The following is a 24,174-nucleotide window of genomic DNA, read 5'->3' on the forward strand; positions in this document are numbered from 1 at the left end:
CTTACATGATTTGATCGAGAGCAGCAGGAGCCAATGGCTCCCGCTGCTGCCTCTGTGTCTTGTGAGGAGAGGAACACAGAACAGTGCAATTGCAGACGGACACAGCGATGGATCAAGATAGGGCGCAGGTATGTATATAGGGAGTTAAGGGGGCAATACAACTATTTAGGACATTTTTTACTTTACTTTTAAAGTGGATGTAAACCCAACATTTTTTTATTTATTTTTTGATGTCACAATGTACAGTATAAGATTTCCTATTATCTGTGCCCAGTCTTTCCACACAGAGTTAATCCAGCTCTGAGCAATCCTCATTTATTGTTCAGTGAAATAAACGGACTTGCAGAGAAAAACCTTAGTCTGTTCCGCCCCCTTGCTGTGAGTGACAGGTTATTTACATATCTCATGCACTAGCCTGGAGACAGGCATTATTTTTAAATTCCCACCCCCACTCCTTTTCTGAAGTCATATGGTTACTTTTATGGATTTTGACTGGATGTTAGTGATCATAGCAGAATACAGTGTAAGGGGAGTGTAGAGGAGGGCAGGGAGACTACTGACATCACGACTCCACCCAGAGAGCTCCAGACAACAGATCCACCCACAGAATCTGCAGTTTTTCAGTTCTTATAACAGACAGAAGGGGAAAAAATTGACAGGTAAGGATACATGCAGGAGGCATCTATATCCTTATAGATCAGCACTATGGCAGTAGTTTAGAAAGGATGAGAGTGGCTTTACATCCACTTTAAGGAAAAAAATATCTTGGCTTTAGAATCACTTTAAAGTGGTACTCAACCCTCCAATTCTTTACAGCCAAGGAAGCTGCCATTTATTTTAGTTTCTGTTTGATCTGTGAATACCATGGTGCTGCGCATGGGATCAGTTGTGATGGCCAATTTGATGGCTTGAGAGTTCGGTTCAGAGCACAAGCAACTGTGGCAGCATTCGCGGCATGCTTTAAATGTGACGGTTTTGGGAAATTTGATGTTAATTTTATGTGTTTTAGTTCCACTTTAAAATCAGGCTTTTCCGTGCTCTGTAAGATTGTGTGTGTGTGTGTGTGTGTGGGGGGGGGGGGGGGTTACCTAGGTGGACAAGGAGAGAGTTGTAACAGTCCAGGGAACGGGTAGGAGTCAGGGCAGTGGCACAGAGTCTGCGGTAAGTAAGTGTTGTCATTAGAGAAGAGTGAAGTGGTTTCCCCAAAATTGATTTCATTGAAAAATACCAGTTTTGCCGTTGTTGAAATATATATGAACTTAAGGCCGGCCACACAGAGTGAATTTCTTTTGTGGTTGCAGGAACGAAATTTGCTTGATTCCCCTTCAACGCAGACAGTGTTGATGCAGGAATCCCTCCTGCCGATCCATTGTCTTCTCCCAGCAGGGAGCCGCCCCCCCTGGGAGAAGACTACGATTATTGCTAGGAGTTATAGCAGCAGCTAGAGATGGTCGTAAGAGGATCTGGCAGGGTGGTTGCACCCAACTTGATAGATTGATCATTTTGGTACATTTAGCCCCCCCCCCCCATTAACGGTTCAATTCGAACCGTGCATGGCCTGAATTGGCCTCAAGTTTCACCATGTGGACTACTTAGGCCTGCTTAACGCCGGCCTAACTCTCTGTGAATCTAGCTAACACACTCTTAGCTGGATTCAGGTAGGCAGGCTTATCCTTGCGGCGGCGTAGTGTATCGTGTTTACACTACGCCGCCGTAAGTTAGCGAGGCAAGTACATGAGTCACAAAGTACTTGCCTGCTAAGTTACGGCAGCGTATCGTAAATGCCGCGGGCGTAAACGCGCCTAATTCAAAATAGGCTGAGGGGCGTGTTTTATGTTAATTTGGGTTGACCTGATGTGATTGACGTTTTTTTGGAACGGCGCATGCGCCATCCGTGTACATATCCCAGTGTGCATTGCGGCTAAGTACGCCGCACGGTCCTATTGGTTTTGATGTGGACGTAAATCCCTATTCACGGACGCCTTACGCAAACTACGTAAAATTTTCAAATTTCGACGCGGGAACGACGGCCATACTTAACATTACTATTCCAGCTATTTGATGGAATAACTTTAGGCCTGATAATGCGTTACGTAAACGGCGTATCTGTACTGCGTCGGCCAGGCGTACGTTCGTGAATAGGCGTATCTAGTGATTTACATATTCTACGCCGACCGCAATGGAATCGCCACCTAGCGGTCAGCCTAAAAATTACACTTTAGGATACGACGGTGTAAGACACTTACGCCGCTCGTATCTGAGCCTAATTTAAGCGTATCTGGTTACCAGAATACGCTTAAATTAGCGCCGGCGCACATTCAGACTTAGGCTGGCGTATCTACTGATATGCCAGCCTAAGTCTTTCTGAATCCACCTATCTGTATATAACCTCTCTCTCTCTGTATCTCTCAAACTTAAGACTTTTTTTAAAAACTTAATTTTTTTGGTTCAAATTTGAGTGTAAGTATGTAGCCTGGTTCCCTACTGCGCGATCCCACTGGTCCCTGCTGTCTTCTGGGACCTGTGTGTCTCCCAGAAGACAGCGGGGGGGACGGAGGAGGAGCCTGACATGGCGTAGATCAGTGTTTCTCAACTCCAGTCCTCAAGGTGCCCCAACAGGTCATGTTTTCAGGCTTTCCATTATTTTGCACAGGTGATTTGATCAGTTTCACTGCCTTAGTAATTACCACAGCCATTTCATCTGAGGGAAATCCTGAAAACATGACCTGTTGGGGCGCCTTGAGGACTGGAGTTGAGAAACACTGGCGTAGATAGTTGCGGGTGGCTCGGCTATCTATGCCCGGATCTGTGGGATCCCGCTGATTAAAACTGTAGTAGACACCACCACGCTAGCTTCTGGGTCCCGTGACAAGCAGCTGCACATCTGTTTACTGAACACAGGGGGTCACTCACTTGGCTTAGGCACTATTCAAAAAACATTTTCCATTTTCTCAATGAATGCAAAGTGTTCTCTGATTGGAGGAGGTGGAGCGGCAGAGTGGTGATGTCATGATCTCCACTATATCCAATCAGAGAACATATTGCATTCATTGAGAGAATTGAGATCATGACCACCACTCTGCCGCTCCATCTCCTCCAATCAGAGAACACTTTGCTATCCATTGAGAAATTGTAACGTGTTCTGTAAATGGTGTCCATGCTGAGTGAGCGCTCCTCCTGTGTTTTATTAATAAGCAGGGCAACTGGCTCAGCATAGAGCCCAGAGGCTAGTGGACACCACTGGCGGAGCAGTGCCTACAGTGATCCCCGGCTTCCAAGGGGATCCCACAGGTATGGTAAATACATAGTTACATTGGGTCAAGCTGGAATAGAGGTAGTAGTAGTAGTAGTAGTAGTAGTAGTAGTAGTAGTAGTAGTTATATATTCTAGCATTTAAGCACATAACAGTACATATGTACCTAAAGGTGATGGAGGGGGACACAAGGGTAGACAAAATGGTATACAGCGTAGCATCACTTAAAATGCTAAACCCTTTAAACTCAACCTGTCTGCCATTTTACATTTTATATATTGGATAATTCTTAATCCCAGCTCTGTAAATTTTCTCCCAGTTGGAGAAATGTTGTTATCCCCACTAATGTGGCTTCTAAGGTGGTAACGGGACCTCTTTTTATTGTTTTGATTTTCAGTTCATCTGGTTGATATCTGGAACATGATAGAAGCCTTCCGAGACAATGGCCTTAACACGCTGGATCACAACACCGAGATCAACGTATCCCGACTTGAGACCATCATATCGTCCATCTACTACCAGCTAAACAAACGCCTTCCATCTACTCATCAGATCAGCGTGGACCAGTCCATCAGCCTTCTGCTCAACTTCATGATTGCTGCGTATGACAGGTAAGAGTGCTGAGTATTATTTGTACCCACCCGCAATCTCATTGGCTTTATCATCTTTGTGTATGACAGATACGACCAGCCATTAACGGATCGAAATGTGTCCGGTTCAGCAGGAACCAGACAAATTGTGATCCATCTATGGGCAGGCTGGTTGTCCTGAATTTGATCCATCGATATGACTTCAGTACAACCAGCCTGTCTTTAAAAAATCTAAATATATATTTGTGCGATCACTGTCAGCTGTTTAACTTTGGTGCCTATTGGGCTGCTTGGTTCTATTTGTTTCACTACACAAATGCTGTAACAGGAAAGAGATGGTAAGACCATGAAAATACAGGTTTTTCGTATGACAACTACCTAACTGCATCTCTGTGTATGTGATTTCAGTTGAGCTTTTATGAACACTTCTGGTGTCTGTTGAGGAAACAGAAACAAAAGCCCCTTCAGGTGGTAAGAAAATAACTAGGGCTGCGGAAATTAACGATTAATTGGTCGATTAATCGTTAATTTCTTTGGTCGATTAAAATTATTTTGATCGATGACGATCCGCGGAGTGAGCTCCGCGGTCTCGCCCATAGGAAAGGCCGCGGCTTCGGCCTAGCTCCGGAGCCGCGGCGCGCTGACGTCATCATCACCTGCCCGCCTGCTTGTATCTTCTTCCCTTGCGCACGTGTGTCCATCGGCTACGCTGCAGATGGGTCTGCCTGCCTGATAGTCAGGTAAGAAAGGACAACCATCTGTGTGTGGTAACATTATGGGGCAGATGTATATATTCCTGGAGTATGGGGACAGATGTGTATATTAAAGCATGGGGGCAGATGCTGTAATGTACACATCTGCCCCCATGCTGTAATGTACACATCTGCCCCCATGCTGTAATGTACACATCTGCCCCCATGCTGTAATGTACACATGGGGGCAGATGTGTATATTCTTGCAGTATGGGAGGCAGATGTGTATATTAAAGCATGGAGGCAGATGCTGTAATGTACACATCTGCCCCCATGCTGTAATGTACACATCTGCCTCCATGCTGTAATGTACACATCTGCCCCCATGCTGTAATGTACACATCTGCCACACAACTACTTTTAGCTGATCTCCTTGCATTGCAACTCTGCATTAGCCACTGGTAAATGTGGTGGGGGCAGTATGGGGGGCAGATGTGTATATTCTTGCAGTATGGGGGCAGATGTGTATATTACAGCATGGGGTCAGATGTGTACATTACAGCATGGGGGCAGATGTGTATATTACAGCATGGGGGCAGATGCTGTAATATACACATCTGCCCCCATACTGCCCCCACCACATTTACCAGTGGCTAATGCAGAGTTGCAATGCAAGGAGATCAGCTAAAAGTAGTTGTATCTGTATGTGCGTTAATTAATCGAAATTAGTCGATTAATCGATTAAAAAAAAAAACGATTAATCGAACACAAAAATTTTAATCAGTCACAGCCCTAAAAATAACACTGTTTGAGTTAAAATAACAAATTATGAGAAATACGTTTTTTAACAGTTAAAGCGGAGCAATTGTCACCTTTGCTTCGGCGATGCGGTGTCCTCGAGCTCCCGCCCTGTCGCTGACATCTTCGTGCGGCTGGACGCTGTCATTGGCCGGACGAGTATGACGTCACTCCCACACATGCACAGGAATTCAGTCAGATTCAGCATTGCCAAATTTGTACAGTGAAAGGGTTCACATATTTTTTCTTGCAACTGTAGTTTTAATGCAGAAGAGACAAAGCATGTCTCTTCTGCATTTAAAAATCCTGCCTGTTCACACATTTTAACTGCGTCCTTCATTTCACTATATGGCGGGCGGGAGCTCTCTCTTTCTGGGAGGTCGTCATATGACGCATGTGCAAGAATGGGAGGCAGAGTGGCGACCGGTGGTGTGCTGTCTCCCTGGGACACAGCACATCACCAATAGAGGTAAAGCGCCTTTGATGTAGACTCTTTACCAAGTGATCAGCTGATCACTGTGTAAACCAGAAATGCCGGGTAACTGCACTGTTCTCCTCGCACTTACAGCGTGCGGGGAGAGAAGGTAAGCGGTATTCCTTAGCGGGGACATCTGCACTGACAATCAGGGCACTGGTTATTAGTGTCCTGATGATCAATACAGCCCCCATCGGTGAACACCAATACTGTCAATCAGTGCCCACCAATGATGCCTGTCAATGCCTATCATTGTCCATCAGTGCAGCTTATCAGCGCACATTAGTGAAGGAGAAAAATTACTTATTTACAAAACAATTTAACTAAGAAAGCTTTTTTTTTTTTTTTTTTAATTTTCAGACCTTTTTTTGTATGTTTACCAAAAAAAAAACAGTGGTGTTAGGCCCCGTACACACGACAGAGGAACTCGACGTGCTTGGCACGTCGAGTTCCTCGTCGAGTTTTGGGATGAAGCCGCCGAGGAGCTCGGCGGGCCGGCTTCTCCCATAGAAGAACGAGGACAACGAGAAAATAGAGAACATGTTCTCTATTTTCTCGTCGAGTTCCTCGGCGGCTCCATCGAGCCAAAACTGTACAGACGACAGAGATTCTCGGCAGAATCCGGGTTTTGACCGAGTTTCTCGGCGAATTCTGCCGAGAATCTCTGTCGTGTGTACGAGGCCTCAGAGCTTTCTTTCGGCGGTGTTCAATCTGTCTCAAAAAAAAAATACACATATTTTGTTTTGGTACAGTGTTGCATGACCGCGCAATTGTCATTCAAAGTGCGACAGCGCTGAAAATATTGGCCTTCGTAGAAGGGGGTAAAAGTGCCCAGTAGGCAAGAGATTAAAGTGGAGTTCCACCCAAAAATGAAACTTCCGATTTAAGTACTGTTGACCCGCCACATTTGGCATGTCATTTTTTTGGGGGGTAGGGGGGTGAGCGAGTACCCAGTTTTCACAGGCATCCAGCTCCCACTTCCTCCCGTGGCGGTGCGGCGCCATAAGGAAGTTCACCTCTCCCTCTCCCTCCCTGCAATCTTCTGGGACACGTCACGGGTCCCAGAAGATTGCCCGGCCATGTGCAGCGCGCGCCCGGCTGTGAAGCCACAGCCAGGCGCCCACAGATACAATACCTGCGACACAGAGAGAAGGGGGAGGGGAGCGGGGCTTTGTGCGCCCACATCGCTGGACCGTGGGAAAGGTGAGTGTATGTTTATCAATAGTCAGCAGCTGCACTTTTTGTAGCTGCTGACTTTTAAATGGGTGGAACTCAACTTTAATTACTTAACCCAAAATTCCACTTTAAGTGTAACACAGATAATTGGCTGCACACCTACTTTAGGTAACATTGATGCTTCCAAGCTGAACATTTTAGGTGGAAGTCTAAAATCCAGTTTAAACTGATGTCAGAACATTCGCACATATCCATAAAGTTTGGGAAATGTGCTGGAAGTTGGTCTCTCCACTAACAATGTCCTATATTTCTTGCAGTGAGGGTCATGGGAAACTGACCGTCTTCTCAGTGAAAGCCATCTTGGCGACCATGTGTGGTGGGAAGATCCTGGACAAGCTGCGATGTAAGTTTGGGGACATCCTTTGAATTGAAGAAACGATAACGGTCGCGGGGGGCACAGAAGCCTGGTGGCATTTTGGAAGGGTTTTCTTGGAGGGATGAATTCCCAGAATGATTTCCCTTATTTATACACTGGATGCATATTATGCAATGATTTACAGAATCTTTAGAACCAATCACATCACTGCCTGCCCCTGGGGAGTTTTAATGTACCTTCCTATCTTCATAAGCTTTACACACAAACACTCCTGACTTTACGCCGGCCATAGACGGATCGAATCTCCCTGCTGAACTGGTTGAGATCCGAATGGTGTGTGGACAGGCTTGAATGTACCAAGCTGATCAATCGATCAACTTGGGTACAACCAGCCTGGTGGATTTACTTGTGATTATTGCTAGCGGCTGTTATAGCCACTAGCAGCAATCCCTGTCTTCTCCGGGGGGAGGAGCCGTCCAAGCCAGGAGCAGACAGTTGCGCAGCAGGAGGGATTCCGCTGTCGGCACTGTCTGTGTTGATGGGGGAATGAATCGTGCTAATTTCTTTCCTGCAGCCTATCTTGCGCCATCTATTGGCCTTACCTTTTGAAGCTGGGGAGATTATCTTAATTGCATGCTTACATTGGTCCAGCTTGACAAGTATATACAGTGGGCTAGATTCAGGTAGCTGCGCCCCTTCTTACGGCGGCGCAGCGTATCGTATTTACGCTACGCCGCCGCAACTTACAGGAGCAAGTGCAGTATTCACAAAGCACTTGCTCCGTAAGTTGCGGCGGCGTATCGTAAATCGGGCCGGCGTAAGCCCGCGTAATTCAAATGTGGAAGGGGGGGCGTGTTTTATGCTAATATGTGATGACCTGACGTGATTGACATGTTTTACGAACGGCGCATGCGCCGTCCGTGTACATATCCCAGTGTGCATTGCTTCAAATGACGTCGCAAGGACGTCATTGGTTTTAAATTACGTCCAGCCCTATTCGAACGACTTACGCAAACAACGCAAAAAATCCAATTTCGAATCGCGAACAACGTCCATACTTAACATTGGCTGCGCCACCTAATAGCAGGAGCAACGTTACGCCGAAAAAGCCTTATGCAAACGACGTAAAAAACTACCGCCGGGCGCACGTACGTTTGTGAATCGGCGTAACTAGGTAAATTGCATACTCTACGACGGAAGCGCCACCTAGCGGCCAGCATGAGAATGCACCCTAAGATACGACGGCGTAAGAGACTTACGCCAGTCGGATCTTAGGCTAATGTCGGCGTATCTTGCTTTCTGAATACAGAAAGAAGATACGCCAGCGCAGCTTTGAATTTACGCGGCGTATCTATGGATACGCCGGCGTAAATCGTTGCTGAATCTAGCCCTTTATATCTTATACCTGACTAAGCGCTGTGGAAGATGACAATCTCTGTAGTAGTCGGCACTACTACATTGATTGCCACAATCTTCTAAGTTCTGTGCCACTGCACACTGACCATAGAGGGATGGAATAACCAGATAGCATGACCACATGTAGAAGTCTGTGCAGTTCAGTCCTAATACAGAAGTTTTGCTTCCATCAAGCTGTCATACCGATCGATTTTTGGCCACCTAAAGGAAGGTCATGCAAACACACTGAGATTGTACAAACTCCATGCAGATGGTGTCCATGGTAACAGTTGAGTCAGGATCCCAGAGCTTAAAGCTCTAATGCAGTACTGTCACACAAGGTACACAGCGAGAGTGGAGTCATTTTATCACAACGCCACCGAACAAATCCTGAGTATTGCCCATTATAGTATATTATAGCAGAGACCATTCAAAGGTGCTGCATTGCCTCCCTCTGCTGGTGAAACCTTTACACTGCATGTTGCTCGGTGCTTGTTACACTTATCCAGCGTAGCAATCTGTGCCCTAGTGGAGTTCACAGTTGAGTCTCATTAACCCATTAAAGTGGGAGAACATGCAAACTCCATTCAGACTAAAGGCTCTCTGCAACCTAAAACACTAATGCTATAAACACGACTTCTACCCACTTAGTCTCTTTATGGACTTCATCCTTTTTTTCAGGAGTGTCAGGTTGCTTTAAGCGGTCAGTATGACATATTAAGACTTGTCAATTTGCAACTCTTGGCGGGTCACACAGATTATCTGTCACGGATCACATAATGTCGGTAGAGAATTCAAGTCCACGTTATTCTTAATTGGTATTTTATCTCCCACTAGACTCCAGAGAATATTTTCATTCGGCCAGCGCCCTCTGCTGGAGAGACAGTGGTCAGGTTGGTGTGTAGAGTTGTATGTATGTCTTACTAACATCACTCTGCCACCTGTAAATAGATTGATTTAACATGTTTTTGGCACTGTAACACAGTAATACGCATCTGGTGAGATTTACTTTACTGGCCTATGTTGGACTGTGTGGGGTGTTGAGTCCAACATAGAATCCAGGCACCTAACAATGTCTTCTTCCCTAGATCTAGTGAGGAATAACTGGCCACTCAACCAAAACTACAAGTTCTTCCCATCATTAGACCCTACTATATACCCTCTCAGACCCTACTATGGTTATGCTTAGAATGTACAATATTTATCCCTAGACCCTATTGGGGGTATCCTCAGACTCTACTTATTCTGGGACCCTGCCATGGTTGTCCTCAGAACCTACCATGTTAAAGCTGATTTCCAGGTATTCAGCCACATTGTAAACAGTGAAGGCACTCTATGAGTTAAGTCCAGGGAGGTTCATGACATCTCCTGGACTTCTCCCTATTGTTTACACCTGACAAGTTTATTGCTCTGCTGGAGAGACACTCCACTGAGTGAGTAACTTGTATAGCACTACAAATGCAAACTAAATTGCCTCAGTGCGCCTTTTGCATCCTGTGTCTTCAGAAGAAGTGAGTCTGAGAGGAGAGAGGCACATAGAGCACATAGAGCAGCTATGCCCATCCCTCCTCTCTGCTGCCCATTCACAGAAGCCTTTGTATTTTATGAATGTGTTTACATAATACCAAGTCTTCTGTGATTGGCGAGGGGCAGGTATAGGAGCTACAGCGATTCTACTGTTGAAGATGCAGAGACCAGAAGAATCAGCATTGGGCTCCTGGAACTACAGCAATGGCCATCTTCCAGGAGTACTATAAATCTGTCCGATGTACATAATAAAGATAAGTCCAGGAGATGTCATGCACCTCATTGGACTTAGCTCATAGTATGCTTTCACTTTTTACAAAAGAGCTAAATTCCTGGAATTTGACTTTAATCCAGAGAGCTTACAGTATTTGTCCAACCCTGCCTTGGTTATCCTAAGAGCATACCATGTTTATCCACGGACCCTTTTATGTTTAACCTCCAACACTACTGGTTTTGTTCCCAGGCCTGCAGTGGTTATCCTCAGACCCCTGCCATGTTAATCCTTATACACTACTGTGTTTATCATCATACCATGCCATGGTTGTCCTAAGACCACATAATGGTTATCCTTACACCATACAAGGTTTATCCGTAAACCATGGGTGCTCAACCTGTGGCCCTCCAGCTGTTGAGGAACTACAAGTCCCATGAGGCATTGCAAGCCACTGACAGTTACAAGCATGACTCCCAAAGGCAGAGGCATGATGGCAATTGTAGTTTTGCAACAGCTGGAGGGCCACAGATTGAGCAACCATGCCTTAAACAATACAATGTTCATAAATTGCACCATGTTTACCCTAAGACCCTACCATCTTTAGTCTGTACCATGTTCATCCTTACACCCTACTATGTTTATTCTTTGACCATGTCGTGTCCCCCCCCCCCCCCCCCCCCCAGACCCTTCCATGTTTATCCTTACATCTTACAACTGTACCATGTTAGCTCTAAAATGTACCATCTATAGCAAGTTTGTCATCAGACCCTATTGTATTTATCAGACTGAATATAGTATATAATTTAGAATGATCAATTGTAATTTCAATGACTTGGCACCATCATCCCTTTACAAGAAAAGATAATCTAAAAGTCCTTTTGGATATTGTGGGACTTTCAGGGTGCCATTAATGGGTCAGAATATAGAAATTATAATATTTTTTATTTTATTTTACATACAAAATGAAAAAGAAAATATACACACCTATCATGTGAGTTCAGTGTGACTCTAAGGTCTCTTTGATTATTTCAGGTACTGCTCTAATAATTATTACTAAATGTATGATCCTTTTTCTATAAAATATTTTGATGTGGTATCTATACAATATAAAAGAATGTCCACATTTGTTCCTGAAGAAGCCCTATGGTGAAACATGTAGAACTATAAGTGTGGACCATTTGTATGGAGAAACAGCTTTTCTGTATATATTTTCTTTTTCATTTTTTATGTACAATAAAATATTTTTTATTATAATTTCTGTATTCTGACCCATTAATAACACCTTGAAAGTCGCATACTATCCAATAGGACTTTTATATTATCAGACTGAACATGTTTTTCCTAAGAGATCTTGCCATACAGTGCATCCGGAAAGTATTGACAGAGCTTCACGTTTTCCACATTTTGTTATGTTACAGCTTTATTCCAAAATTGAATAAATTCATTATTTTCCTCAAAATTCTTCAAACCATATCTCATAATAACGTGAAACAAGTTTGTATGAAATCTGCAAATTTATAAAAAATAAATAACAAATAAAATCCCATATACATAAGTATTCACAGCCTTTGCCATGACACTCAAAATTGAGCTCAGCTGCATCCCGTTTCTACAACTTGATTGGAGTCCACCTGTGGTAAATTCAGTTGATTGGACAAGATTTGGAAAGGCATTCACATGTCTATATAATATCCCATAGTTAACGGGGTTGTAAACCCTCGTGTTTTTTCACCCTAACCACTTAAGGACCGCCTCCTGCACATATACGTCGGCAGAACGGCACGGCTGGGCACAAGCACGTACCTGTACGTCCTCTTTAAGTGCCCAGCCGTGGGTCGCGGGCGTGCGCCCGTGACCTGGTCCGAAGCTCCGCGGCCGCGGATCCTATCGCCGCTGGAGTCCCGCGATCGGTCCCCGGAGCTGAAGAACGAGGAGAGCTGTGTGTAAACACAGCTTCCCCGTTCTTCACTGTGGCGCTGTTATTGATCGTGTGTTCCCTGATATAGGGAAGTGCGATCAATGACGTCACGCGTCCAGCCCCACCCCCCTACTGTTAGAAACACATATGAGGTCACACTTCAGCGCCCCTAGTGGTTAACTCCCAAACTGCAATTGTCATTTTCACAGTAAACCATGCATTTTTATAGCATTTTTTGCTGTGAAAATTACAATTGTCCCAAAAATGTGTCAAAATTGTCCGATGTGTCCGCCATAATGTCGCGGTCACGAAAAAAAAACGCTGATCGCCGCCATTAGTAGTAAAAAAAAAAATATTATTAGTAATGCAATAAAACTATCCCCTATTTTGTAAACACTATAAATTTTGCACAATCCAATCGAAATTCACTTATTGCAATTTTGTTTTTAACCAAAAATAGGTAGAAGAATACGTATCGGCCTAAACAGAGGAAAAAAAACCAACGTTTTTTTATATTATTTTGGGGCATATTTATTATAGCAAAAGAAAAAATATTGCATTTTTTTCAAAATTGTCGCTCTATTTTTGTTTATAGCGCAAAAAATAAAAACCGCAGAGGTGATCAAATACCACCAAAAGAAAGCTCTATTTGTGGGAAAAAAAGGACACCAATTTTGTTTAGGAGCCACGTCGCACGACCGCGCAATTGTCAGTTAAATTGACGCAGTGCCGAATCGCAAAAACTGGCCAGGTCCTTTACCTGGATCCTATGCATTAAGATGGAAAAACTTCTGTCACTGACGGCCCCCCCCCCCCCCCGTTTTACTCCCCGCTGGAGACGCGCTCTTTCCCTCTGCCTGTTGTCTCGGCTCTTGATTGGGTAGATTGACAGCAGTGCAGCCATGGGCACCCGCTGCTGTAAATGAAATCCAATGATGCGGGCGCCAGGGCCGATTCCGGCATTCTGCGTCTATGGACGCAAATGCTGGACTCGGGAGCGCGCCCGCAAGGTAACCCCTGGGAGAGGGAGTTGTACAGTGCGGGCAGGAGCTACCAGCGCCGCCGGGGGACCTCAGAAGTCAAAGATCAGGGCCATGCTGTGCAAAACAAACTGCACAGTGGAGGTAAGTATGACATGTTTGTTATTTGGAAAAAAAAAAAACGAAGCCTTACAATCACATTAACAGTGCATGTCAGAGTACAGACCAAGCCATGAAGTCCAAGGAATTGTCTGTAGACCTCAGAGACAGGATTGTATGGAGGCACAGTTCTTGGGAAGGGTACAGAAATATTTCTGCAGTATTGAAGGTCCCAATGAGCACAGTGGCCTCCATTATCCATAAATGGAAGAAGTTTGGAACCATCAGGACTCTTCCTAGAGTGGGCTGCCTGGCCAAACTGAGCGATCGGGGGAGAAGGACCTTAGTCAGGGAGGTGACCAAGAACCTGATGGTCACTCTGACGGAACTCCAGCATTTCTCTGTGAAGAGAGAAGAAACCTTTCAGAAGAACCACCATCTCTGCAGCACCCCAACAATCAGGCCTGTATGGTAGAGTGACCAGACGGAAGACACTCCTCGGTAAAAGGCACATGACAGCCAACCTGGAGTTTGCCAAAAGGTACGTGAAGGATTCTGACCATGAGAAACACAATTCTCTGGTCTGATAAAACAAAGATTGAACTGTTTTGGCCTGAATGGCAAGTGTTATGTCTGGAAGAAACCAGGCACTGCTCATCACCTGGCCAATACCATCCCTACAGTGAAGCCTGGTGGTGGCAGCATCATGCTGTGGGGATGTTTTTCAGCGGCAGGAACTGGGAGACTAGTCAGGATTGAGGGAAAGATGAATGCAGGAATGTACAGAGATATCCTTAATGAAAACTTGCTCCAGAGTGCTCTGGACCTGTGAAGGTTCATTTTACAACAGGACAACGACCCTAAGCACACAGCCAAGATAGCAAAGGAGTGGTTATGGGACAACTCTGTGAATGTTCTTGAGTCCAGACTTAAACCCGATTGAACATCTCTGGAGAGATCTGAAAATGGCTATGCACCAACGCTCCCCAACCAACATGATGGTGCTTGAGAGGTCCTGCAAGGTAGAATGGGAGAAACTGCCCATAAATGGGTGTGCCAAGCTTGTAGCATCATACTCAGAAAGTCTTGAGGCTGTAGTTGGTGCCAAATGGGCTTCAACAAAGTATTGAGCAAAGGCTGTGAATACTTATGTACATGGGATTTATTTACCATATTTATCGGCGTATAACACGCACCCTAACTTTAACAGGGACGTTTCAGGAAAAAACCTTTGCACAGCCCCCTGCGAATAACACGCAGGCACAGTTTATCCTCTATTTTCAGGGTAAAAAAGTGAGTGTTATACGCCAATAAATGCAGTAATTTTAAATTCTTATTAAATTTGCAAAGATTTCAAACAAACTTCTTTCACGTTGTCATTGTGGGGTATTTTTTGTAGAATTTTGAGAACATTTTATGAATTTTAATCCGTTTTGGAATAAGGCTGTAACATAACAAAATGTAGAAAAAGTGAAGCGCTGTGAATACTTTTTCGGATGCACGGTAAGTATTCTAAGCCCCCACAATGTATGTCCTCAGACGTACTGTGTCCTTAGACCATTGGTTCTCAACCTTGGGGTCGGGACCCCCTCGGGGGTCAAATGATGATTTGCCAGGGGTCCCCAAATCATGGGCTGTTCCTAAAGCCCACGCTGCTCTCCCAGCCTTTTTTTTGTGGCCGCTCAGCAGGGTTGTCCCTGGAGCCTGTGGCCACCCAGCTGGGCTGTTCCTGGAGCCCGCGGCCGCCCACTCAGCCTTTTCGCAGCCACCCATTCAGTTCACGGCATGGCTGGGGGATAGAGACTAAAGGGTTAGTTGACTGGTGAGGAATGTGAAGTCGGAGGGGCTGGAGGAGATCCTATCTCCTGATTTTGGCATAGGTGCCACTGCTACAAGATACCAAACAGTCGGAGACACAGTGAGTAACACTACCTGTGATTAGAGTTGCCATTAAAAGTCCCCACTACAGTTCTCAGATCAGCAGATGAACTTGATCAGGAGCACCTAAGTTGGCTGATCAGGACCCCCCCAGCACTGCCACTCATCCCAACTTCCCACCAGCACTGCCACTCATCCGAACTCCCTGCCAGCACTGCCACTCATCCCAACACCCGCCAGCACTGCCACTCATTCCAACTCCCCGCCAGGACTGGCACTCATTCCAACTCCCCGCCAGGACTGGCACTCATTCCAACTCCCCGCCAGGACTGGCACTCATTCCAACTCCCCGCCAGGACTGGCACTCATCCCAACTCCCCGTCAGGACTGGCACTCATCCCAACTCTCCGCCAGGACTGCTACTCATCCCCCCTACCAAGGAGTAAGAGAAGAAATAAAAATAGAGAATACATGGAAGGGAGAGGAAAAGGGGTAGGAACAAAAGGGACAAAGAAAAGGGGAGAGAAAGAATAAGAGAAAGATGGCTAGAAAGAGGGATGTGGGGGAACAAGAAATTTGCATAGAGAGAGATAAAAGGGAAAGAAAGGAGAACAAAGAGAGGGGTACATCCCAAAATGTACCATAAGGGGTTTAAATTCTGTACGAGTGGAGGGGACTCCGGAAGGCCTAAATGTCCATGGGTTAGGGGCGCATATTACTTGTCTTGCCTTGGGTGCTGACAACCCACGCTACAACAATAATTTTACTGTTAGGGGTCCCCACAACTTTGGAAATTTTATCAAGGGGTCACGGCATTAGAAAGGTTGAGAACCACTGCCTTAGACCATACCAGGGTTATCCTAGGACCAGAATGTGTTTATCTTTAAACCTTCCCGTATTCCTCATAAGTCCATACCATGTTTATCCTCAGGCCTTACTGTAATTATCCATGTTTATCTTTAAACGTTGGGGTCCCCTTTTAAACTCGCTGCTGTTCCTCCAAATATCTGTTTCCAGCAACTTTCTGCACATCATTAAACTTTTCCATCCTGATATAAACTTGTATTTATGGTTTAGTGGTCCTGTAGTGACAGCATTTCTGTTCTTTAGATAGTTTATCGGTCATATTGTTTTTTGATGTAGTTATCACGAGTGTGCTTCATGTGGGTGATAAAAACGTTTTTAGTTCTGCGATATAATATAGAGATACTTGATAGAAGAATAATATTTGAGTGGCTAACCTGCTATAATGGCCCGATTATTCACATGCCTTTTTGATTGGTTTTGTACTTTTTTCATGCATTATTTTGTGTTTTTAGAAAATGTTTAATGCATTTTGTTGTGTATTTTTACATGCATGATAGCAGTTGCACAGTGTGTTTTCAACTATGATTGTCAAATCCAGTAGACACTAGAGGGTGACCACACTGTCCAGGGAACCATACTGCAATTGATCCGGTCAAACATATCCCCTCAATTTCTGTGCCCTACAAGTCTGTAGGCTCCATTCACAGAACCAGATCGCATGCGGTATTCAGGTGTTTTCCCAAATAACGCATGCGATCATGAGAATGTCAATTCACTACTGGTCTGGTATGAATTTTTGGGGGGACCCCACGCCATTTCAGAAAAATAAATAAAATTGGCATGTAGGTCCCCTTTAAAATCTATACCAGACCCAAAGACTTTTTTTTTTTCTGGCAGCTTCCGGTTTCTTAAATTTCACATGCTGGGACTGCTATCTATTTAACATATGCAATTTTTTTTTCTGCGAATGGACTTTCACTCCTGTTTTATGCAGTGTTTAACTGCCTAATGTCTTTTTTTTTTTTTTTTTTTTTTTTTCACTACAAATTTTGTTTTGGTGAATGAGTAAGGGAACTATGTACCCCATACTCATTCACATGTGGGGGGCGGTATCTGGGGGCCCCCTTGTTTAAAGGTGGCTTTCAGATTCAGATAAGCCCCCCACAACCACCGGTCAGGGTTGTGTTCAGTGTTTAATCTTGGCATCAAATTTCAATTTAGTTTTAGTCTTAGTCTTAGGGCTAAAATGTCATTTTAGTTTTAGTCCCATTTTAGTCTTCTGCAATCGTTTTAGTCATATTTAGTCGACTAAAATCTCCAGTACATTTTGATTGACTGAAATCGAATGGGTGTAATTAAATTGTAATGCATTAGTTAACAATTCTCTACAATTTGCAAACTTATATACTGCTGGAGGGAAAAATGATATTGAGGTATGAACATGCACCACAGACCAGTGTTAATTTTGAAGTCAAATTTAATATTAGTTTTAGCCTTAGTTTTTTTACTAAAATGCCATTTTAGTTTTAGTCGTATTTTGGTCATCTCAATTGTTTTAGTTTAAGTCATACTTTAGTTGACTAAAATAGTATTCATTTAGTCGACTAAAATGTTTGTCTACGAAATTTACACTGGTTGTGGGGAAGAGACCCTTGGCGCCATCAACATGGGGACAAGGTGTTTTGGAGGGGGGGGGGCAGGTCCCCTATCCCATGTTGAGGGCATGTGGCCTGGTATGGTTCAGGAGGGAGCGAGTGTGATCGCTTGTCCCCTCCCTTTTCTGACCAGCCAGGGTGCATGCACCCCACTTATTTTCTTTTTTTTTTTTTTTTTTTTTTACATTTTTTCGTGGGGGTTCCCTTCAAAATCCATGCCAGACTTGAAGGGCCTGGTATGGATGGGGGGTGGGGGGGGGGGGTTACTTGGATGTGGTAAGATACTTCTTTATGAATGGAGCCCTATATGAGGATGCTTTTGATGAGGGGTGTGGCCACTACTCGGCTATGCAAGGATAGGGAGTTCCACAAAAGAAAAAATGGCAAACGTTGTCCATAATCCTAATCTGTGAACTACAGTGCTATGCTGTACCATTTTATCTTTGACATCTTTATGATGAAAGAATCCTAAAACAATTAATTTGAAAAAAGGTCCTCCTGTGTTACCTGACGGTGACCAATAACATTCTGCGGCTGTCATTTTTCCATCTGGTTGGTGGCTGTAATCCTTTTGGAAATTAGACATTTGGAAATGAGGCCTAGTATAAAGATCTCTAAGCATAACAGAAAAATGGATTGTGTGTAATGCTACATTAATGAGGAACTCCAGGCCAAGAGTTAAATGAAGAAATGAAATACATATAAGGGAGCTGTCACTAAAATTTTCCCTTTGTACATTCATGCCATGTTTTGTGTCTTCTGTACAGATCTCTTCTCGCAGGTGTCGGACTCCAGTGGCTTCATGGTCTGCGCCAAGTTTGACCATTTCCTGCGGGAGGTCCTGAAACTGCCAACCACCGTGTTCGAGGGTCCGTCATTCGGGTACACGGAGCACTCCGCCCGGTCCTGTTTTCCACCACAGGTAAGCGGAGTACTCTTTAATAACCTTTGAAATATTAGAAGCTCAAAATGCTTGTATATTGGCATATTGGGGTTTTATTATATCTGTAAGTTTTCAAAATAAAAAATAAAACCGGTGCATGATTTTCTGTTTTAAATTACATATACAGTATATGGACAAAATCTGTAGACACCTAACCATCACACCTATATGAGCTTGTTGGACATCCCATCCCAAAACCATGGGCACTAACATGAAGTTGACAAAACCTGCAACTATAACAGGCTTTCCCCCAAGATTTTGCAGTGTGTCTATGGGAATTTGTGCCCATTCAGAGCATTTGGAAGATTGGGTATGGATTTTGGAGAAGATCTGGCTCATCGGCATTCTAACAGCCATACAGTGTAGGTGTGATGGTCAGGTGCCCACAAGTGTTTGGCCATAAAGTGTATCTTGATATGTCTCATTTATCTCAACTGAGTGAGGTTCATTATTTACGTTCTGTTTAAAGCAAAACTTATCAGAACATTTTATGCATTGCTTTCGTTGAGGTGCATTGTGTACTCACTAAAAAGCTTTTGGGGACCCTCCTGGTTAATGAATCCTCTTCCTTGGGGATCTCACCTTTATTCCTTTCAGTATGTCTTGGGCAGCTATGACATCTCCTGCTTGGCTTAATGCAGAGCTGTGTGCCTTCATATAGTCCGCTATAGGCACACAATGATGACAGGAAGATCCAACTCTTTTACAGTGATCATTTACTTTTTTATTAAAGAAAAAGGAAAATCAGAGTACAAAATACAGCCAGGGTCTAAGTACCGCACAATAGCACATAGTCAAAACATGTCAATACATACTCTGAAAGTAAGCAACTTTTATATCTTATAACAAAGAAAAGCAAAGGGAAACATCACTATCTAGGATATTACCCGCTACTAGCTAATACTAAGAAAAGGAGAGAGAGAGAAAGAGAAAGAAAAAAAAGAGAGAGGGGGGGTCAAAGACACCGTAGTGAACGGACCATCTAAAGTCTCTACATACTAGGACTGTGCATCTTCACTGGTCTCGCGATTCGATGCGATTACGATTATCAAGTCCACGATTCGATTTGTTTCGATTTGGCGATGCATCACGATTGCAGCGCAAGTGCGCATGGCTCTCCCCCCAAAATACTAAAGGAGATGATCAGAGACTGCAGACATAGTACAGGAGATGATCAGAGCATGCAGACATAGTACAGGAGATGATCAGAGCATGCAGACATAGTACAGGAGATGATCAGAGCATGCAGACATAGTACAGGAGATGATCAGAGACTGCGGACATAGTACAGGAGATGATCAGAGACTGCGGACATAGTACAGGAGATGGTCAGAGACTGCGGACATAGTACAGGAGATGGTCAGAGACTGCGGACATAGTACAGGAGATGGTCAGAGACTGCGGACATAGTACAGGAGATGTGTATAAAAATAAATACTGCGCAGGTCTAAACAATCTTGTATAGTGAGAAACCACTTGAATTGGTTCAAAAACAGTGAAAAAAAAAAAATATGAAACAAAAAAGCTGCTGCTGCTCAAAATGTCAGATAAACATAAATTACAAGTAGTAGTGGTAAAAGCTGCGCTGCAATGTGATGTGAGAAATCAATATAACAATCAGATTATAAAGAATATGATGCACACAAAACACTAGTGCAATGTGAAATGATCAAGTGAAGGTGCAAAGTCCATATGAATGGATGTATCTCAGGGAAAATCAGGATGACAGAAAGTTCTCAGAGTATGTGAAAAGGTATCCAAACTTATCCAGTGAATCTGTATAGCAGATAGAAAAGTCCTCCACCGTTAAATCCTAACTGCTTACCACAACGATAAGTAAATCAAGCATGTAACCGTGACTGCCAATTCCAAGATTCCAGGGGAAATTTTTCACTTTATCAGACTATTCACTTTCCAGAGTATGACCCAAAAAAGAAAAGGCTGACATAGCGTGATACCGTAATAAAATTCGTTTATTAGTAAAAGTGTTGCACTTACAGTTATGCAGTAAAACAGTGCGTGTGTAGTAATAGCCGGCCGGCTTAACTGTCCGCTCGTCCTTCCGGATAGACTGCGCAGTACGATTCGTGGTGACGTCAGCACGCCGCTCCTCCCTACGCCGTTTCGTCACAACAATGACTTCTTCCAGGGGCACAAGCGGCGTGCTGACTCGCCACTCTTTTAAAAGCAATAACAACATCCGGGACCGCCCAGCTCTGAACCTTGGAGATCGCGGGCGCAAACCGCCATGTTTGAATTGGGATCCCTGCCACCAATGAATAGTAATGCAGGCAAAAAAGCTCAAAAGCAGGGATATATATAGAATAAAACGTACAATCGAAATCAATAATTCATACGCTTTCGAAAATATAATTTAAAACGAACGATTAAAAATGGAACTAAAAAGATAAACAGGTTTGGTGAATGTGAGAAATTATGTAATGAAAACTATCTCACATACCACAGTATCCTGAAAAAAGAAAAACTATTTATAAGCACTGGTTGCAAGTGCCAATAGGTTTTGTGACCATAGAAAAAATAAAAGTTAAAAAATTAAAACACTTCCAGCTGGATTTGTGTTATGGTTAATTGTTGACAAGAGTAAGTTAGTTAGGCTGCCCTCTTGTGGCCACAACAAAAAAGACTCAAATCACAACTAGAGGATAAGTGATGCAAATACAAAACATGACACTTGTGACAAATGTCAAATTTCAATTTGACAACAGCTCATATGAGCCAAAAATGGCTCAAGATATATCTATATCATTAATGGATATTAATATTAATAAAAAATATATATTAGATTAACCAAAAAAAATCCAAGAGAAAAACTTGAATATAGAAAAAGCCCAGATAAACCAAAAGTCAGAGCTGGTGTACAAGAAAAAGACATTTTGGTAACAGGAACATAAAAATTAGCCATTATCTATGAAGGCATTAACATCGGTGTCTATATTCAGTCCAAAGGGAACATATGTGCGGACTCTATATATCCAGGCCATTTCTAGCCTGGATAATTCTCTTACTAATGAGTTGCCTCTCCAGTGGGGATCAAATTTATCAATCCCAATGAAGAGAGTGCCTTCTGGGTTTCGATCATGAAATTGGTCGTAGTGATTGGACACAGAATGTTTTGGGAATCCAGACCTAATGTTGGTGATATGTTCACCTAATCTAACATTCATTGGTCTTTTGGTCCTGCCAATATACTGTAACCCACACGGGCATTCTAGAAGATATACGACACCAGTTGTACTGCACGTAATAAAAGGCTCTATCTTATGTTCTTTCAGAGTGCTTGTAGAGATAAAGGATAACGTTTTCTTAGATTTTATCTTATTTATCTTACACACTGTACAATTTCTACATTGGTGATAGCCCTTGATGTCTCGTTGAAAGAAAGACACCTTTTTCATAGGAGGGTCAACCACATTAGGAGCTATTTTGTCCCGTAGTGAGGGTACACCTCTGAAAATTACTTGAGGGTTTGTTGGTAAGAAGGTACTTATGATCCTATCATTGGACAGCAGGTGCCAATGTTTCTTAATCAGTTTTTTTATGGCATAATGTTGGTTGGAATAGGTAGTGACAAATGGCACTATGGGTCTATCCCCACCAGATTTGGTACCAGAGGTCAACAATACATTCCTATCCAATGCAGCAACTTCCTTAAAGGTATTATCCAAGATTAAAGGGTCATATCCCTTCTCCAGTAGCCTGACTTTAAGTGTCCCAGCTTGAGTTTCGTAATCTTTCAGGGTAGAACAATTCCTCCTCATCCTGATGAATTGGCTTTTGGGAACAGAATTTAGCCAATTATCGTGGTGACAGCTTCCTATTGGAATAAATGCATTCCTGTCTGTCTTTTTAAAGTAAGTTTTAGTCAAAAATGAGTCATTCTCCTTCATAATGGTAAGATCAAGAAAGTCAATAGACTCCTGACTGGCTTCAAATGACAGACATATACCTCGCTCGTTGACATTGAGTGAGGACATAAAGGAATCCAATTGTGGTTTGCTGCCTGTCCATAGGAGGAGGACGTCATCTATATACCTAGCCCACAATTTAATGTGGGGAATGGGGATCCAGGTAGATGACGTCCTCCTCCCACTTGGCCATAAACAAATTGGCCAAGCTAGGCGCGTACTTTGCGCCCATGGCAACTCCACGAACCTGTTTATAGTAGTTATGGTCAAACCAGAAATAATTCTGGCCTGCAGCATATTCCAATAGTTCCATGAGGAAATCCTTCTGTGGTGGTAATAAGTCAGAAGAGAGATCCAAGTAGTATTTGACAGCTTCTAGGCCCAATTTGTGGGGGATGATGGTATACAGAGATTGAACATCTGCTGTTACCATCCATACCCCATGATCAGCCCTTAGTGATGACAGCATGTTAATAACCTGTTTAGAGTCCTTAAGGTGCGATGGCATCTTCTGAACCAGAGGCTGAAGGTAATAGTCGATATATTTGCCCACCCTGGATGTGATCGAATCTATGCCACTGATGATTGGGCGTCCAGGGGGGCAAGTTAGACTCTTATGCAATTTGGGCAAGCTGTATAAAATCGGAACCCTTGGGGCCTTTGGCACCAAAAACAGTTGTTCTTTATCATTGAGTATCCCCAGTTGGGAACCCTTCAGGATCAATGTCTCCAATGTCTCTTTATATTGGATGATCGGATTTCCTGGTAAAGGAACATAAGTGTCTCTATCATTAACTATTGTTTTGATTCCATCAATATAGAAGGTCCGATCCATAACTACTATACCCCCTCCTTTGTCCGCTGGACGTATAACGAGATCCTTATTTGTACATAAGGTGTCCAAGCCTATTTCTAGGTTATGGTCCATCTTATGGCCAGACACTTTAATTTTTTCCAAGTCTCTGAGCACTACATCTCTAAAGACTCGCAATGAAGGAGCCAAAGTACCAGGGGGGTTCCAAGTAGATGCATTGGCAAGTCCCGAGTGTTGTACAGTTGATTCACTTACAGCTGTATCTCTGGATGGTAAATCAGCAAAGTAGCGTCTGATGTTGACTTTGCGAATGTATTGATGAACATCCATATAGGTTTGAAACTTGTTGAGTTTCCTCGGGGGGCAAATTTAAGTCCTTTGTTTAACAATGCAATTTCTGGCTGGGTTAGAACATGGGAACTAATATTAAAAATACCATCCTCTTTTAAGTTCTCGATTTTTTTGGGATTTGTTCTCCTCCCCCCTCTGCTCCCTCTTTTCCTTCCACCGGTCTTTTTGTTCCTTTGTTTGGTTTGGGAAAACCCCTATGTTCACCTACATTCTTTTCCCATTGGCCTAGAGGGAAATCCCTTGAGGGTCCAAGGCGATATAGTTCATGAACCTGTCTCGCCTGTTCATAGTCGACCGGTCCACTGTT

General features: G+C 43.6%; 1 protein-coding gene across 8 annotated transcripts in view; it reads left to right on the forward strand.

Annotated features, from left to right (window-relative positions):
- Window positions 1–24,174, forward strand: part of DTNB (dystrobrevin beta) — a 241,174-nt gene that overhangs the window by 48,183 nt on the left and 168,817 nt on the right. For 7 of the 8 annotated variants that reach the window (XM_040348235.1, XM_040348233.1, XM_040348231.1 and 4 more), the window contains exons 4-6: window positions 3,651–3,864; window positions 7,302–7,387; window positions 18,601–18,755. In XM_040348235.1, coding sequence (XP_040204169.1) covers window positions 3,651–3,864; window positions 7,302–7,387; window positions 18,601–18,755 — 455 coding nt within the window. Of the gene's footprint in view, window positions 1–3,650; window positions 3,865–7,301; window positions 7,388–9,598; window positions 9,649–18,600; window positions 18,756–24,174 lie in introns of those variants that run through there. The other variant, XM_040348237.1, reaches the window with a different exon arrangement.

This window comes from Rana temporaria, chromosome 4, assembly GCF_905171775.1.
Source record: "Rana temporaria chromosome 4, aRanTem1.1, whole genome shotgun sequence".
Taxonomy (NCBI): Eukaryota; Metazoa; Chordata; class Amphibia; order Anura; family Ranidae; genus Rana; species Rana temporaria.